The sequence below is a fragment of the Sparus aurata genome, chromosome 1 (genome assembly GCF_900880675.1).
Source record: "Sparus aurata chromosome 1, fSpaAur1.1, whole genome shotgun sequence".
Taxonomy (NCBI): Eukaryota; Metazoa; Chordata; class Actinopteri; order Spariformes; family Sparidae; genus Sparus; species Sparus aurata.
Genome location: NC_044187.1, coordinates 1,720,366 through 1,739,847, shown reverse-complemented (window position 1 = coordinate 1,739,847; position 19,482 = coordinate 1,720,366). Strand labels below are relative to the sequence as shown.

The window sequence follows — 19,482 nt, the reverse complement described above, 5'->3', positions numbered from 1 at the left end:
GAATGACTTTGCGCTCAGGGGCGGTTCAGCGAAAAGAGGAGGCGTGTTCTGGCGCAAATGTTCACTGGTGCTATTTTGCCGTTTCAGAAAACACTTGCGCCACAGACCAGGAAAAACCTAGTCTAAAGTCAGTGGCGCTTATTCAGACGCAGTATTTTAAGAGCGCATGCTTGGCCATAATGTAGCGTGTGCTCAACGTGCATACACTTTGCTTCTCTCATCTACGAGGAAGCAGTTCCCGTATTTGCAAACCATACAAAAAAAAGTTGAACAGATTTAAACAGAAGAACTAATTATTTTCCCCTCTGATATGCGACGCGCCCGCCGTAGCCGTGAGGGTCCGGGAGTGGCAATGCGCGATGTGCTCCTAGTGGAGCTGGTGGACGGAGATGGAGTTGGGGGAGGAGGAGGAAGGGGCACAACAGGAGCAGGTGGTGCGTTTGGAGACTTGAGGCGATGCGCCTGAGAGGCCGCAGCAACATCGCCACCCGGTCAAGACGGGCATTAATACCTTGCCGCATCCCGGACAGTGCGGTCCGGTCTGACAATGCTGCCACGGCGTGTAGTGGGTCTGGATCCTCTGCACCTTGGTGTTTGCACTGCTCCCTCATCAGCTGGCCATTGCACACTGCTCGGCCCGTGCACACTTTCCCACGAGGCCCGGTGCATTGTCCTGGGGATGCCAGCCGTAGAAACAATTGTGGCAATTTCCTTCCACGCCCGTTTAACCAAAACTAATTTGGATGGATTCCTCCCATCCCCATACAAGGCCACTTCTCGGTCTTTTACGGCCCTGACGAGAACGTCGGTCTCCTCGGCTGTGAACCGCTCCTGGCGTGCGCCTGGCAAATTTGCCATTATAATAGCAATGCGCCATGGCACAAGCGCGCCTGCTTTTAAAGGGAGTGTGAGATGTCGCCCATTTTAGATTTGCGCCAGGCGCAAGAGTCATTTATCCTGCCGGCATAATAGCAACAGCGCCTGAGATCCGCCCACAAAGCTACTTGCGCTTTGCGTTTGATACTTGCGTTTCAGATCGTTAAGATAGAGCCCTGAAAGTGTAATGGATCTAACACTGGTATCTGATGATATTGCAGGTATAAGTTGGTGGGAAGTAAAGAACCTTTCTCCACTTGGTAGTGATCACTACCCAATAGTAACTGAAGTTGGACTAAAGGTGCAGAGGAATATAGAACTAAGGATCTCAAGGTGGAAATTAGAGAAGGCTGATTGGAAGGCATAGAAGAAAACAGAGAAGAGCGAAATCAAATACGAGGAAATAATTAAAGAAAGAATCACAGATGTTGACAAGATAAACCAACATTTAAGCGCAGCTATTATCCAAGCAGCACAGGAAACAATTCTAAAAAGAGCTGGAAAGAATAGCAGAAAGAGTGTGCCATGGTGGGATAAAAATTGTGAAATGGCTATCAAAGTGAGGAATAGAGCATTTAAGCAACTGAAAAAGCAACACAACTTAGAAACCTTGATTCAGTACAAAAGAGCTCAAGCAGTAGTTTGCAAAACAGTAAAAACAGCAAAGCGTGCATGCTGGAGGAAATACTGAGAGAGACAGCATTGGCAGAGGTTTGGGGAATGATTAGGAAGATGAATGGAATCAAGAGCAAATATGAAATACCAGTACTAAGTAGCAGTAACAATAAAGCAATTAGCAATGTGGAAAAAGCAGAACTTTTGGCAAGCAAATTTGTTAAGACTCATGGGTCAGATAACCTATCAGCAGATGCAAAACAGAGTAGAGAAAATACCCTCATGCAGTATCCAGGAGTGACAGAAAGAAGGGCCAACACAGGGCGGGATCTGGACTTACCACTTACTATGCTAGAACTAAGGAGGGCAATAACAAATGCAGGGCAAACATCACCAGGGAAAGATGGCATCTGCTATAAAATGCTGGCAAATATGAAGGACAGTTCGCTCACAGCAATATTGAAGATGTTCAACTTAATATGGGAAACAGGCCAAATTCCATCTGCTTGGAAGCAATCAGTCATAGTACCAATACTTAAACCTGGTAAAGTTCCATCTGACCCAACAAGTTACAGACCAATAGCTTGAACATCATAGCTGGGGAAGACCATGGAGAGGATGGTAACACAGAGGCTAACACATCATGTAGAGAGCAAAAATCTTATGAGAAGTTAGGTATAGGAGGGAAAATGTTTAATTGGGTTTCGGGGTTCTTGTTAGGGAGACAGATACAGGTGAGGGTTGGTGTTGAGCACTCAAAAATGTACACTGTTGAAAATGGAACTCCACAAGGGAGTGTATGCAGTCCAATATTATTTAACATAATGATAAATGACATCTTTGAGGGAGTGGAAAGCACAGTAGGGAAATCACTGTATGCAGTCAGTGGCAAAATCTCAGGTGATAGGCTTTGCAAGGCAGCGTAAGCAAGTTCTGCTAAAATTATATGGGCAGGTATTGGAAACCTCAAGGTAATGAATAGAACAATTTCATTTAATTAAAACACAACAGAACAAAATTAACAAAACAGAAACACTCAAACACTTCATTGAAGGGCTGGGCTGTGCGGGGCTGAGCTGGACAGGTTAGGTAGGGGCTGGGATTTTTTGTGAGTATAAAATATTTGAATATAATATATATTATAATCTATTTAAACATTTTGCCAAAAGGCCAGCTGAATTGCTATCTTGCAAGGATCATACAAGCTGGCTTACATAACATAATAATAACAGCTGTTTAAAGTTTTGTTCCGATTAATTTGGCGCTACCCAAGCCAGCCGTAGTAAGTAAGGCATTTCTAATAATAATAATAATAATAATTCATTTAATTTGTATGGCGCTTTTCAAGGACCCAAAGTCGCTTACGGAGATATAGCAGACACAGATAATACACAGACACAGATAGCAGACACAGACACAGATAATACACCAATAGCAAAGATAACAAAAGACAAAGCACGACAGGCAGACAAAAGCAATGGTGGGGTGTGGAGTAGATGATGCTGGTACAGACAGAAACAGATACAACAACAGTCAAGAGGCGGGGGGATGGATTGAAGAGCGGTGGGGGGGGCTGATGAGTGAGGAGAGTGGAAGGAGAGTGTAGAGGGGGGGATCAGGGGGAGAGGGCAGGAGTGAATGTAGTTGAGAAGAGGTAGGTTTTTAGGCGGGATTTAAATGTGGTAAGTGAGGGAGAGTCACGGATGGGTTGGGGGAGAGAGTTCCACAGTCGGGGTGCAGTTCTGGAGAAGGCTGTGTGTCCGAAGGTTTTGAGTTTGGATGGTGGTATAGTCAGAGTGAGAGAGGAGGAGGATCGGAGGGTTCGGGAGGGGCGGTGGGGGATAAGGAGGTCAGACAGGTAGGGTGGGGCCAGGTGGTGGAGAGCTTTGAAGGTCAGGAGGAGTATTTTAAAGTCGATGCGTTGTTTGATAGGGAGCCAGTGGAGGGTGTAGAGAACAGGGGTGATGTGTTCACGGGACCGGGTGTGAGTGAGGAGGCGAGCAGCAGAGTTTTGGACCGTTTGAAGTCTATGGAGGGAATGAGAGGTGATGCCAGTGAGGAGGGAGTTGCAGTAGTCGAGACGTGAGGACATGAAGGTGTGGATGAGGGATTCAGCAGCAGGGGGGAGAGGCAGTGTCTGATTTTGGCAATGCGGCGGAGGTGGAAGTAGGAGGTCTTGACAATGGAGCGGACATGGGGATCAAAGGAGAGGGTGGGGTCCAGGATAACGCCAAGGTTGCGTGCAAGGGGGGAGGGAGAGATGATCGAGCTGTCGATGGTGAGTGAGATGGGTCCAGATTTGTTTAGAGTGGATTTGGTGCCAATGAGGAGGAGCTCTGTTTTGTCACTGTTGAGTTTGAGGAAGTTCTGGGACAGCCATGTTTATTATTGCAGAGATGCAGGTTTTGATGTGGTTGAGTGGAGGATTTTGGGTGGGTTTGGTGTGAATGTAGATCTGGGTGTCGTCAGCATAACAGTGGAAGTCGAGGTTGAGTGTGCGGATGATGTGTCCAAGGGGGAACAGGTAGCAGATGAAGAGAAGGGGGCCGAGGACTGAGCCCTGAGGAACCCCCTACGTAACAGGAGAGAGGGTGGATGTGTGGCCGGAGAGGGAGACGAACTGTTGCCTGTTGGTGAGATAGGAGGTGAGCCAGTCGAGAGCAGTGCCCTCAACACCCTGCTGGCGCTGGAAGGCTGCGCTGAGGTCTAGTAGTAGCAGGATGTTGTGGGCACCGGAGTCTGCCGAGGTGAGGAGGTCATTGACGACTTCTGGTCATTTTCTTTTTTTTTTTTTTAAGATTTTTTCGGCATAGACACCTTTATTAAGCAGTAGACGGACAGGAAATATGGGAGAGAGAGGGGGATGTGACATGCAGCAAAGGACCTCCGGCCGGAATCGAACCAGGGTCGGCTGCGTATATGGCATGCGCTCTAACCACTCGACCACCTGCGCGCCAACTTCTGGTCATTTTTACAAAAATAAAACACCAGTTGTCCTTTAATTATAAAGAAAACCATAAGGATAAAATTTTTATTTTATAAACAGGAAGCGAATCTCCCCTCGCTATGGCTAACTTAAAACCGCCGTAACTCTGTTTTAAATTCCGCTATAGCGCCGGTAACATCAGGTTTTAAAGCTTTTTCGTGAAAGAAAGTAGCCATTTAGTTCCCCGTTGTGCCGCCAGCAATCCAAATAACGCTTGTTTGCACATTTGCTCCGACATGGTGGGAGAAGTCCAGACCAGCCGCACATGTAGCGGAGCAGCGGAGCAGCCCGGGTCTGCTGAGGTGATCTGCGGTCAAAACTTCACCGTCATACCGGTAGAAGAACACGAGCCGATTAATTTACCTGCAGCTTTTTGGAGATTAAACACGGGCTGGATAGCCTCATTTCAGAAGATAAATGTAGGTCTCATAGATGAAAATAAACATCTGTGGCAGCTACGTTAGCTTATTTGAATGAAACGTGTAAAATGTAAATAGCATCCGAGCGCGGGTTGGCGCCTAGATTTTCACGTTTTCCAAGGGGGGCGGGGGCCCGCGTTGGCGGGGTGGGCCACCCCTCAAACAGAATGGTAGGGGAAACACTGAGGTCAGAGAGATCAGATTTTTGGAAATTATATTTGATGAAAAACTCACATGGGGTCAACATATCAAAGAATGATTAACAAATGCAAAAAGGTCAATAACTTATTAAGAAGTCTTGCAGGCCAAGACTGGGGAGCAAACAGAAGATCTTTGGTAAATATATACAGGGCCCTCATGAGATCAATACTAGATTATGGGTGTTTAGCATATATGTCTGCGTCAGAAACGAATGTAGCAGCATAGATGTGCCATCCATGTTATTTAGTGTCACTGTTTGTTTAGTACCACTAGTGGCCGTCATGAGGTGGGCTGGTATAAAAGCAGCCATCCTCCACCATCTCTTCCTTTTGCGCTCCTGTCACTGGTGCGTCACTTCCGGGCCAAAGGTTGTCTGGTCCGACAGGTATGGCCGCTGCTTCACCACGTTGGTCACTCGGTCCTCTCTGTGTGCTCACTGCGTTTGTGTTGTCTGATAGGGTGACTACTTGGCGCTGCTCCAGGTTTCCTGTGTGCGCTCTCTCTTTCGGCAATGTAGTTGATGCTGTCTGATGGCTAACACTAGTGTGGTCTCAGGTAAACGCCGACGGCGGCCGGAGTCCTCTCTCCCTCCCGCCTCGTGTGTGAACGGGTGTGTGTGTCCATGTTTGGTCGTAAACAGGTATGTGTTTTTAGCATAGCGAACAACTGCAGCATTTCTTGCTAACGTAGCAACACTAACAGTATTTTCTCATGATTAGGACCAACTGCAATCAGCTTATTGGGGTCCCGCTGCTTTGCTTGCCGATACTTTGTCTCCACGCTGCTTCGCCTCGCTGCTGCTTCACGTTGCTGTTGTTTGCCCCACGCGCTTTGCTCCAGCTGGCACATTGTGTCTACTGCCACCTGTCTCTCGCGGTGCACACCTCCCGAGTATCTCTACCAGAAGGCGCTAATCCAGTGTGTGTTTTAACCGGGGCTTGCCCCCCCGATGTGTGAATGAGTGTGTGAAAGTGTGTTCTGATTATATGAGTAATTTGGTAATTATTTTTGTTTGACTATTTACGTAGTCCTATTTAGTTTATGTAATTATCTCGGTTGGATTGTGTTTGCTTTCTTTTGGTTGTTTTCATATTCTTTTGTTTATTACCATGTAAGTTAAAAGTGGGCAGTTGTGGATATTGGTTAAGTTTATTTGCCCAATAGTTATAATTTTGTTAATTTCTGAAATCATTTTGTTTAATGTTGTTTTGTCATTTGCCCACTGATTTGTTTATTTCTCTTTTTAGTGGATGGAGACCGGTGGTGGCGTGCTGGTGTCTTGGTGGTAGTGTCCCCCCTTGTCTCGTTTGCTGTGTCCTGGGAGCGGGTTTACTCCAGTGTGTGTACCACGAATGTTGGGTGATTTTGGTGGACTTCTTTATTTTGGTGTTGAAGTGGTTGGAGGATAGTAGTCAACACAAAGTAACAAAAGCAACAGATAGTATCTCAACACTTACAAGCATTCAGTCAGGGAATTTATGCAGGCAGGATCTTTTACTGGAAATATCAAATCAAATATACAGATTACACAATAAAGGTGTGGATGTTTCTTTCCTCTGGGCTCCTGCCCACGTAGGAGTCGAAGGAAATGAAGAAGCCGATATATTGGCCAAACAAGTGCTAAAATCAAACACAATAAACATCAAAATACCATTAAGCAGGGCAGAAGTCAAATCTGTTATCAGTAAACACATGTACAAAAACTGGCAGGAAAGTTGGGATAGTATGACCACAGGAAGACATCTTTACAGTATACAACCGCAAGTCAAAAATGGTGAAATACGAGGCAGGAACCGGAGGGAAGAAATGATCTTAACTCGACTCAGAATAGGACACACAGGACTGAAACACACACTCAGTAAAATAGGGAAACATCCAACAGGTTTGTGTTCACAGTGTACACAACCAGAAACAGTCCAACATGTATTGCTGGAGTGTAGTAAGTACAGGGAGGAACGACAGGAAGTTCTCCAAATGCTGACAGAAGAAAAGCTGGAATTGACCTTAAGGAATTTATTAGGGAGTACAGCAAAAAAGGGGATGAGTGTTTTAATGAAATATCTAAAGGACACAGGTATAGGATATAGACTATAGGGAATAACAGTTTTTTTTTTTTTTCTCTTTCTTTATTATGTTCTAGTTCTGACCATCTCATGTTCCACACTCCAGTCCAGTAGGTGGCGGTAACCTAAAAGCTGGTTGCCAACTGCCAATAAAAGCCAGTAGAAGAAGAAGAAGAAGAAGAAGAAGAAGAAGAGAGCATGATCACTTCCTTTACACGTCATGGATGAACGTAGTTTGAACAAAGACCAGGAAGCAGCCTCTGAGGTTTGTTGTTGATTTCAAACTCTAATAATGACTAACTACAGTATGAAACTGTGTTTTCTTTTCTGTTTTCAGACTCTTGAAATGTCTTCCTAGTTATGTTTTATTGTACATCTCAGGTTAGAGGATCTGGGTGAACGAGTGCAGAGCTGAGAACCAGTTTTCCAGGTTTCAGCTTCTGCTCAGGCACAAGTTCAGTCCGGTAAGACAGCAGCCAGTTCCTGTTTTTAATCTTTCTGACTGTTTATTACCACTGTGGTGACAGGGATCTTTTACAGTGAGCTTTGTCTTGTAGATTGTATTCCTGATGCTGTGATATGAACAACTATGTCTGAAACACTGAACACAGAGGAGCCAGTTTGTCTCAAGAGAAGAAAACACTAACAGATCCTGACTTGTGTGAAGTCTGTCTGCTGCTTGAATCAGCCATTCATTATATAAACAGTCAGTGCTGATGTTTGAACTCTGATAGTTAAAGACACAATACATGAGAGGACTCACACTAAGAAAGTTTTCAGAATTATTAGTCAGATTTTATGTACCGTAAATTCTGGACTATAGGCTGCACCTGACTATAAGCCGCAGGTGTCCACGTCTGCTCTCGGTGTGTTCACCCAGTCTTTAAGAACGTCAGTCAGTACTTACACTGCCGTCTCCAACGTCTCTCAAGCTTATGTGAAGCAGCTCTATTTCCTTCTTCGACAGCCAGATCGATTGCCTTCAACTTAAAAGCTGCATCATATGCATTTCTTCGTGTGTTTTCCATGATGAGGGTGCGTGCATGATGCGCAAAATGACTGTTCAAAACACAAACTAGCGTCTTCCTCAGCGCATTATGTCTTCCACTTGTGTGTCTCACTCTTGCGCTTCCTGCTAGAGCGCCCCCTGGAGGCCATCAGCCGGTAAAAATCTATAGATTAGCCGCATCATATTATAGGCCCCAGGGTTCAAGGTGTAAGAAAAAAATAGCGGCTTATAGTCCGGAAATTATGTACAGCCTTTAAAAAAGGGCCTCCGAATTAACAAATAATCACAGTATCACCCAGAACCAGCCAGAGGTCTGTATATTTGTCTGGTGACTGAGAAGAATGATGAGAAATACTGCAATACCGTCAGTAAATTTAAAACTACTAAATACGGGGTTCCCTCCTTTTAAACACATTAAATTCAACACATATAGGACCTAAAACATGTTTGAATAAATGTTCTGTTTGTGTTTCCTTGTTAGTCTCAAGTTAACAGTCAGTCTGCAGTGAACTGGACTGTGAGAGAGTTCAACAAGATGCTTCAGTCTCCAGTGTTTGTGCACCAGAACAGAACCTGAACCATTCTGCCTACAGTCAGGATGGAAGCCAAAAGAAGAAAGGTTGACTGTACGGACGACTTTACAACAAGTCAAAGTGTAAGTCTCTGTATTTTTAATATGTAGAATCGACAATTATATTAATAATGATAATAATCAACAGAGCTATACATGTTTTCCCTGATTGTTTATATTGTGGAAGTTCTGTGTAAAAAACCCTGTACGAGTGTTTGTTTCTACCACATTTATAAAATAAGGTTCTAGATGATGCTTTTATGTCACCACTAATATCCAAATCAAACCTTTGTCCTTCAGAAGTGTTTTGTGACATGAAATCTAAATAAATGTTTGGTCCTTGTATTTATCTTTATTTTTTCTTGACTTCCAAAGTCAGAGGAGGAGTCAGTGAAGGAATTCAGAGATGGAAATGTGTCAACAACCAGCCGGGCGGTGGATCCAGAAACATCACGAGGTGGTAAGATGGTTTCTTACTTTCCTCATTGAGTATCACTGATTTGTGTGCTTGCTCAAAACATCAACTGTCAAAGTGACAATTAATTATTTTATTTCTGCTGCTGTAATTGTGACATGTTAAGCAAAAACCTACCAACAGACTAACTTGTGTCCGTCTGTCTGACAAGTGTTGCTCTGATTAAAGTGTCAGAAAAAAACAGTCTAAAACAAACAGTTTGTGGAAAGATGCTCAGAAATGATTATGCAGTTTGTGTGTCTGTATCACCGAATGTGAGCTTGTGAAAAACATGCATGAAAACAAACACATGAGAAAACAAGTAAATAATGTAACATATAAAACCTTCTCCCTCAGTTCTCAGGTTCAGGTCCTGGTAGTCGTACTGCTAACTTCATGGTCAGCTCTTCTTTGAATGAAAAGCTTTCATGACAAAAGTTTAACACGTGACGTAAGATGTCTCTTTGAAAACGGAAGATCCCTGTGAACAGCAGCGCTTCTCTTCTCTTCTTCAAATCACATCAGATCCAAACATCAATCTTCCAGCCACACAGGATATGATTGATACGATCTAATCAGATTCATGGTCTGATCAGAGCAAATCTGATGAAGCTACATGTGAAACACTTTTTTTGCTTCTTGTTGTTGTTATTGTAATTGTTAATGAAAAAGTGTCAGTCTTATCCTGGTGTGTGCAGGAATATTGATTCTGTTGATACGATGTGTCTTCGTCTGTCCGGCCCTGTCTCTTTACTCGTCCTCTCAGGGCATGAGAGCCTGATGCGTACATTTTTCAGGACTGGGTTCACTGTCCAATCAAAACCAAGCAAGCCTTGTAAGTTTTCAGAAGTGAAAGAAGACATACTTACTGTCTGTGGTTTGAGTTTTCCCTTTTCAGGTGGACAAACCTGCAGCTCCTCTGCAGGTCTGAACCCAGCAGACACACTTCACAGTCCAGTTACGTCACATACAGTCCAAACTTCCCTTAATCTTTTGAGGCTGAAGTGTTCAGGTTGTTTTTAGTCAGGCAGAATTTCCTCACCATTGTTCTGTCTCAGTATTGGATTGTATCATAGTGGAGCTGTTAAGCTCAATAATCTTGCTTTTTGTGAAAGAAGCATGAAACTTTCAGGGTTTGTTCTTGATGACCTAAGCTTTAATTTAAGATGTGGAGGCATTCTCAAATTGACCCCTGAGGTCAGCTAGAGGTCATTGACCTCTGTAATATGTCATTTTCGTGCACAAGATTGTACATGTGTGTATCTTAGGATCTAAATGTGATAGAAATGTAAACCAAATATGTATTTCTAAGCTTCTGGGCATGAGGAACTCATTTATGCCATTGATAGCACTCTAAGAGGTCAACATCCTTAAGTGCAGTGAAGGTTACTGGGAATGTGAGTTTCTTAAGGTGAGACACTACAGGTGAATAGGTTAAAAAAAAAAATTATAGACATCACCATGAAACTTTCTCAGTTGATTACTCATGTGAAGCTTAAAAAAATGTACTGCAAGTTTTTTGTATTTTAATGTTTAAATATGCAAATGATGCCATATCTAATAAAAAATGTGCAAATTTGCATACCTTGTAAAAAACGAAATTACATTGTGTAATAAAGCCAGGCTCAAAATATTTTTTTTCATTTTGTTGTCATATTAGATGGGAAATTAATTACAGAGGGGTTTATGGAAATCTACTTCTGTTATCCTGTTAATCAGAATATACTGTCAATAGCCATAGTTTTTAGAATAACTGTTTTCTGTGATAAAATCAGGGTTTTCGTGTAAATGAGAGGCCAAACCATGTGGAAATATCTGCGTTTTCCCTTTGTGTAAACAGGATCTTATTTTCCCACAGTTCTGCAGTACAGGGTGTGGCAGGGTGTGGTTTCAGAAGTTCCGGCACTTGGGAACCTAAAAGGTTGTGTGCTGCTCTCTCTTTCACTTTCTCCTTTGACTGTCCAACAGTACAGAGCGATAAACAGCAGACTAGTAGTACCTCATTGGTGTCCAACTGACACAAAGCACAAAGATCCCAATTCCTTTGTGATTTGGGTTTCTTGGGCATAGGACATTTGTCTAAATCTACTTGCGCATGGCGTTTAGCCATGATTAGTACCTCAACGCTACAGGCTACAACACTCTAGCTAACCCTAACACACAACCTATCACACCTGTAACACACACGTAACACAGCTGACACACCTAGCCTAGCTTTATCACAGGATCTGATTTCGTTTTTTAGAGAAAGTTTCATGGTGATATCTATTATTTAATTTTTTTACCCGATTCACCTGTAGTGTCTCGCCTTAAGCCACTCGCATTCCTAGTAACCTTCACTGCACTTAATGATGTTGACCTCTTAGAGTGCTATCAGTGGCATAAATGAGTTCCTCATGCCCAGAAGCTTGGAAATACATATTTGGTTTACATTTCTATCACATTTAGATCCTACGATACACACATTTACAATTTTGTGCATGAAAATTACATTTTACAGAGGTCATTGACCTCTGTAAAATGTAATTTTACAGAGGTCAATGACCTCTAGCTGACCTCAGGGGTCAATTTGATCTTAAATTAAAGCTTAGGTCATCAAGAACAAGCCCTGAAAGTTTCATACTTCTTTCACTTTTCAAAAGCAAGATTGTCCATATTTTAAGAGCTTAACAGCCCCACTATCATATTGGAAGGCGTTTTTGTATTTTTTCATCATCATCTTAAGACGAATTACAGTCGGTGTTGGGGAGCAACCAAACTACTAGCATAGCTATTTATTTTTGATTTTCAAAATCATGTAGCGTTTCCATCAGTCTGCTTTCTTTCTTCTAAATAACATGAAGCAGGACCAAATCTACAGGACTGTTTTATCCTCTCGTGAAGGACAAAAGCTGAACAATGTCTGTTGCTTCAACACGAGCTCAGATTCATGTACCATATAATGTCCACTGTGACATGACCAGAGTGGAATCTGCATTGTTCCTCCTGAATCTGAGGTTCAACAACTGGCCTCACCAAGAGGCTTCACTAGACTTTATTTGTTCTTAATATTTCAGGTCAGTCTGCTCTAATGAAATAGAATCTGTGAACCCCCTTAACATAGTTCAGACATTAACACAAGGAAAGTGAGTTATGGTTCCTACTTATTTTGTCCATTTTCTAACAGCTGAAACTCAAGTGGGAAGCTCAACAGTCACAGCACAGACTGGAGGTGTCATCAGCACTCCTCATATGACTGGTGTCAACATTGGAGGAGACAATATCACCAACATCACCATTAACAACACAGGTAAATGTTCCCACTGAAGTAATACATTAAATTAACAAATTTTATACTTGATGTTGCGCTTTTTTGAAATGTTGCCACTAAAATACCTTTTAAAGATTTAGGATTTTTCTAAAGATGTTGTATGTTTCTGTTTCAGTCCGACCTCCAAACAGAACAGATGAGACCACTGATGCTTCTACTGAAACCAAAGGTATTCAGCTGTTTAAACACATAAACACATACAACATACCTGTATATTAAATAAGGTTTTTCACAGCCAAATGATAAAAAGGTTCACCATACTTCTACTATTAAAACATGACTAGATTCAGATATTATGAACACAGTATATTATGGAGATGACACAATGACGCAAATGTGACTTTACCATCCTGTAAAGTTATTGGCCATCAGCTTTCCTTCACTTTCATCTACCCATTTTGTACTTTATGTGATTCTTTTGGTTTCTGAATAGATGCTAAACTGCGTTTTGCTATTCTGCCAGCATGTTTTTGCTCCTACCTGTTGTGTTATGTACAGTTAAGGCCAAAATTATTAGCCCAATGTTTTCAGCATTGATAAAACTTGATATGATCAAACATTCACCAGTGCTATTTAGTAGCTTTTGGAACATTTTGGAATATAAAATAAGTTTTTAGGCTTGCTTTATATCAAATATAATGAAAAATGGGGTGGTCAAAAATATTAGCTCCCATGATGGTGTGGTCAATAATATTACCCCCATGTGAATGTATGCTTTAAAAACACACCTAATTAACCAATCAGCTTTCAAACCACACTTGTACAGTCAATTGGCTTCCAAGCAACAGCTGAGCATTCAATCAGCATAAAAGGACTCCAAGGAACAGGGCACTTGAACACATTATTGAGAGGCACTGCTCTTACTCACCATGCCAAAGTCAAAGGAAATCAGTCTTGAGCTCAGAGAGAAGATAGTGGAGGCTCATGATAAGGGGGAAGGCTATACCAAGCGTTTCACTATGTCTAGAACCGCTGTGCTTGGCATCATTGCCAAACCTGGGTGTGGCCATCAGGGCAACATTTCAAGAACTCTGGAGAGGAAAACAGCCGCCCCAAATAAATGTTATTATTGTGATATGCGCTAGTATTAGACTATTTTCTGACACATTCAGAATTAGAATCGGGGTTGGGGGGGGAACAACGAACGGACGCTCGTCACTGTCAGCTGGGGAACGGACACTCGTCACCATCAGCCAAGGGGCGCTTCTTTAACGAGAAGACCGCGGCAGGCCACAAGCACCCGCTATAAAGCAGCTAACATTGAAAATGAGTATAGTGGCGCTGAGCTAGCAGTATAGCAGCGCCGGTGTTCCACCATCTGGGGAGAACCCTACTGTAGCTCAGTGGGTAGAGCTGGTTGACTGGTGATCAGAAGATCGCTGGTTCGAATCCCAGCTCTCCAGGGCGGGACTGAGCTACATGTCGAAGTATCCTTGAGCAAGATACTGAACCCCGAAGTTGCTCCTGATGTGCAGTTGGCACCTTGTGAAGGCAGCCACTGCCATCAGTAAGGGTCCTGCGATGAGCTGGCGACTCGTCAGGGATGTACCTACGCCCATTGAGTAAGACTGGATTTGGCCCCAGTAAGCCCCGCAACCCCTTAGGGGGAAAAAAGCGGCAACACCCCTCACGGATAAGCGGAAAGAAAACGGAACGGAACATTTATTAATCTCTGCTTTCAAACTTTCGGGCCGCCATGGGCAGGTAGCTAGGCTACTTACATGTTTGAGGTGTTACATCATGTTCGTCGTGGAGGAGTGAAGTTTTTCTTGCAAAGTTTGCATGTCACCTTCTTGGGGTCATCCTTCTTTTCAAAATGATCCCATATTTTAGATGTCTTTCCCGACATGGTTGGCTATTAGCTGTTAACTGTCTAACCGCGATGTCGAAGGGACCTGCCGTGTTAAAAAAAGAAACGCTGACAGTGTCAAAACTTCCTGTATCTTGCCCTTGGAATTAAAAGTCCTCCAGCCTTTTATACACAATCCATATAGATTTTGACTTAATTTTGACAATCGACCAATGAAATTTTGGTTGGCTAACGAGTTTTTGGTCGACCGGTGCTTGGTCGACTATTTGGGGGCAGCCCTAGAAAATAGTCAGATGTCAGCAAGAAGCCCTGGACATCTGCCAAGATGATTGTTGCTGATCTGGAGATGATGTTTCAAGGAACACAGTTGTGAGGTGGTGGTGGGAGCATCATTCTATGGGGCTGTTTTGCAGCCTCAGGTACAGGGACCCTTACTCAGATGCATGGCATCATGAAAAGAGAAAATTATGAGGACATTTTGGGGGATAATAAGAAATCTGCTCCTAGTTTAGCCTTAGGTCGTTGCTGGATCTTCCAACAAGACAATTACCCAAAGCATACATCGAATCTGTCCAACTGTACCTTAAGGATACCAAAACCAAGGTCCTGGAGTGGCTCGCACAGAGCCCAGACCTCAATCCTATTGAGAATCTGTGGCAGGTGCTCAAAGTGAATGTCCATGCTCGGAAACCACTTAATTTGGACCAGCTGGAACAATTTGCAATGGAAGAATGGGCCAAAATCCCTCAGGAGACCTGTGCCAACCTAGTAAAGAACTACTACTGATGTTGTTGTCAGTTGTTGCTCAGAAACACTATTGAATGTTAATGGCCAGGGGTCTAACAATTTTGGACGTCTCATTTTTGCCCTTTCTTGTTTCAACTCAGTGTATCAATAAAATATCCTACTCAAACTTGGTGGACATTTTGTCTTTGTTATTTTGGAAACAAATACACTATAAACACTTGTTGTTAATGGTCATTTCCATGGAGAAATCAAGAGTTTTGTCTAATTTCATAAGGTGGGCTAATAATTTTGGCCCTCAACTGTATCCAGCAAGATCGTTTTGATGTAAAATGCTGATTATTGGAGGTATAGAGATGTTTGTCTTCCGGAATGTAAGTGAACTAGTCTGTATCATAGCTCGTGGTGCTCAAAACGCCAAAAAACAAAGTTACTTTGCACAGCGAGTCATCACGCAGAAGCTTGTCTCTGCTCTTGGACGATAGGTTCATGTTCATGACATCACAGAATGTCAACAAAATTGGCAGGAACCGCACTGAGATTAAATGATAGCTAGCTAAGCTAGTGTACTTATCTAAAGCCATGAGTAGATGCACATTTCCTTATGTGCTGTGATACTGTGCAGAAAATAGTTCTTACATGAAACTGCTCACAACAAGGTCTGTGGATTGTTTTGAGTAACTGGGTCATGATTTCTGGAAAGACAGCAGACATCTCTAAGGCCAATATCTCTGCAACTCACACTAAAACAATCTAATCGATACCTAGATATTATTTTAGATTAGGGGTTAACTGTCCCTTTAAGCCCTAAGTTGAATAGGTTTGAGTTTGTCTGAAAGTTTAGTGAACATCTGCACACACACATATACAGATCTTTCTCCTTTCAAATGACCTGGTTTCTCCTGCGTTACCATGGTGAAGCTGTAGCGGTAAAAGGGGAAGCTGCACTTCATAACTGTCACTACTAGATGGCAGCAGAGTGTCCTGATGACAGAAATTACTACTTTCTACCCCGTTTGACCACAATGTGTTCAGCAATGGAAGCATGGTGTTGTCCGTACGTCAGCTGGTTGACTCCACAGGTTCGTGTTTTTTGAAGTACTGTAATCACCGATCAGTGCAGCCTCAGTTTGGAGCAGCAGAGAGCCGCTCCAGCACAGACGTTCAGCTTTGTACTGCAGTGAACGAGGTCCAGAGAAAAAGATAAATTTAACCTCCTAAAACAAGAATCACTTAAAAAATCTATAACAGTTCAAGTGTACGTTGTATAGAGAAAATTCACACCGCTTCACATCGCCATCAGACTGGCCTTTCTTTTGGAACTATATTTTCTCTACTGTAGAACCTCCATGTCCCTATGGATTAGCGTAACTGGGCACCGCACTGTTTCGCTGCTCGCAGATCACCTGTTTGGGTCAGAAATTGCATTTGCTGAAGCGGCTCTCTACTCCAAACTGAGGCTGCACTGATCGGTCATTACGGTAGAGAACAGACCGACGATAGATATGTACTTTATATGACCCCACTTCAAAAAAAAAGAACTGTTCCTTTAATAACTTTAACATCCCTATTAACCAAAATGATAGCTCTCATGACCTGTCCTGTCCGAAGATTTAAATCTGCGCACAGAGATGCACTGCAGTTCTTGTCCTCCAGTTAAATTTTGCTCAGTTTGCTCATATACAGTCACCATGTGGTCCTGTGGGGCTCTGTTCATATGGACTGAGAAAATGAGGCGATAAAACATTGTCTGGTTTCACAAGGAGGAAAGAAAAACTCAGGGCCCTGGCCTGTACACTATAGTCTGGATTGCTCACATGTCCCACCTAGTGGTTGTTGATGCCCACTGCAGCTAATACAAAATCAGCTGGATGATAGATAGAATAGAACAGATGTCCCCCTCGTTTTCTACTGTGTTGTGGCACCTTCAAAGCCATGGCAATGGCGTTCTCTGAAATGAGAAACATCTGTAGAATTTGCTAACTTGGAAGAGTACGAGAAAATAAATGTTATTCATGTAACTATGATCTCATTTATCTTTCAGGATACATCCAAAAGTGCCAAGCTGATCTAAAATCTTACCTTGAACATGAAACTAAGAATCTGATTCAAGAAGCACTGGAAGATGAATCATCAACTCCTTTGAACAAGATCTATACGGAGCTTTACATCACAGAGGGAGACAGTGGGGAGGTTAATAGTGAACACGAAGTTGTTGAATCAGAATGCAAAAAGAGTTCAAGTGAGCAGAAGAAAATCAACCTCAATGACATTTTTAAACCGTTATCAAACGAAGAAAATCCTCCGCAGAGAGTTCTGACCAAGGGAAACGCTGGGATTGGAAAAACTGTCGCCGTGCAGAAGTTCACTCATGACTGGGCGACTGGAACAGCCAACCAGACTACTGACTTCATATTTCCATTCACATTCAGAGAGCTGAATTTAAAAAAAGACAAGATGAGTCTTAAAGAGTTAATAGGTCACTATTTTAAAGAAGTGAGGGATTTAGAGACCTCAGACTACGACAGTTCAAGTATTCTGTTCATCTTTGACGGTCTGGATGAAAGCAGACTGCCTCTGGACTTTAAGAAAAATGAGACGTGCCGCAGTATTACAGACACTACAACATTAGACTGCCTACTCACCAACTTAATCAAAGGGAAGCTGCTCCACAAAGCCTCAGTCTGGATCACAAGTAGACCAGCAGCAGCCACTAAGATTCCCTCCAAGTTCATCCACAGGGTGACCGAGGTTCAAGGCTTTAATGATGAACAAAAGGAGGAATACTTTCAGAAGAAAGTCCATGACAAGGATAAGGCTCAGAAGATCCTCAATCATCTTCAGTCCAAACCGTTAAGAAGTCTTTACATCATGTGCCACATCCCACTCTTCTGTTGGATTTCAGCCACTGTGCTCCAGAGTCTCCTCACAGAAACTCCTGAAGGTGACCTACCGAAGACTGTGACTGAACTGTACACACACTTCCTGATCATCCAGACAAAACGTAAAAATAAGAAGGATTATCAGAAGGAAGAAACAGACAAAGATGTGATCATGAAATTAGGAAAGCTGGCATTTGAACAGCTGCAGAAGGGCAATGTAGTATTCTATGAAGACGACTTGAAAAGTCAGATTGATCGGAAAGAAGCTGCTGTTTATTCAGGAGTTTTTACACAGCTGATAAAAAAAAAAGATGGTCTTCACAAACAAGTGATGTACTCTTTCATACATTTAACTGTTCAGGAGTTTCTTGCAGCTCTGTATGTGTTAGAAACCTTCATAGATAGGGGAAAGAATCTGCTCCACGGTAAGAAAAGCGTGAAAAGGTCAACAGAGAAAAGTAAACTTTCCTTCCTCCATAAGAAGGCAGTGGATCTGGCTTTGGGCGACGATCATGGACGATGGGACTTGTTCCTGCGCTTCCTGCTTGGTCTTTCACAGGAAAAGAATCAGGAGCTTCTTCAGACAGAATTTAAATTCAAAAGAAGATGTCCAGGGAGAAACCAGGAGACAGTTGCCTACATTCACAAGAAGATCAAGAATCTGTCCAGCGATAACAAAGTCATCAACCTGTTCCACTGTTTAAATGAGTTGGGTGACCAGTCTCTGCTAGAACAAGTCCAACAGTACCAGAACTCAGGAGATGTTGGTAAAATCTCACCTGCACATTGGTCAGCTATGGCATTTCTGCTGCTCAGTTCCAATGAAGACCTGGATGTGTTCGACCTGAAAAAATACTCCAGATCAGATAAAGTTCTGGAGAGGCTGCTGCCGGTGCTCAAAGTATCAAAGACAGCTTTGTAAGTGTTCAACCTCAAAATACCAAACTGCTCTTTGTGTTTAAATATAGGAGAGAATGTTTGCAAAATGTTCACTGTCATTTTGTTTTTCTCTTTAGGTTGAGTAACTGTAAACTCACAGACAGATGTTGTAAGCATATTTCATCAGTTCTCAGCTGGAAGTCTTCTGGTCTGGAGGAGTTGGACCTGAGCATGAATAGACTGCAGGACTCTGGAGTGAAGCTGATCTCTGATGGTCTTAGAAGTGCTAACTGCAAACTTCAGACACTTCGGTAAGAACATCCAGATGAATGATGTGTTTGAGGTGATTGTTGATGCAGGTCATCTCTCGGCAGAGGAAGTGAGGGACCGCTGGCAAGCTGCTGCCGCGCCTCCTCCACTCTTTTTGCTGTTTTTGTGATATTTTCCTTTTCTTTTGCTCATGTTGTGCATGAACTCTGGACTTTAATGCCATCTGTTAGATTTGGTTTGCTCGATCTAACACTCTGTCACACTAGCCTTTTTTAGATAGAGAAGGCGGCACATTTGCTCCAAGATAAGGACGGCAATGTGCCGGCCTGTCTTTCTAAAACCGAGGCGTAATATTCCTCCTTTTCCAAAAGCCACCTCTGAGGTAGGCGTAAG

The 19,482-nt window shown here is 42.8% G+C and overlaps 1 protein-coding gene across 3 annotated transcripts in view; it reads left to right on the top strand.

Annotated features, from left to right (window-relative positions):
• Positions 1–19,482, top strand: part of LOC115573677 (NACHT, LRR and PYD domains-containing protein 3-like) — a 249,496-nt gene that overhangs the window by 178,326 nt on the left and 51,688 nt on the right. The window contains exons 2-10 of one of the 3 annotated variants that reach the window (XM_030404667.1): positions 6,345–6,436; positions 7,238–7,425; positions 7,542–7,624; positions 8,651–8,824; positions 9,116–9,200; positions 12,361–12,483; positions 12,620–12,673; positions 17,103–18,858; positions 18,957–19,130. In XM_030404667.1, the coding sequence (XP_030260527.1) occupies positions 8,768–8,824; positions 9,116–9,200; positions 12,361–12,483; positions 12,620–12,673; positions 17,103–18,858; positions 18,957–19,130 (2,249 nt within the window). In that variant the 5' untranslated portion in view covers positions 6,345–6,436; positions 7,238–7,425; positions 7,542–7,624; positions 8,651–8,767. Of the gene's footprint in view, positions 1–6,344; positions 6,437–7,237; positions 7,426–7,541; positions 7,625–8,650; positions 8,825–9,115; positions 9,201–12,012; positions 12,251–12,360; positions 12,484–12,619; positions 12,674–17,102; positions 18,859–18,956; positions 19,131–19,482 lie in introns of those variants that run through there. The other 2 variants (XM_030404751.1, XM_030404596.1) reach the window with 2 other exon arrangements.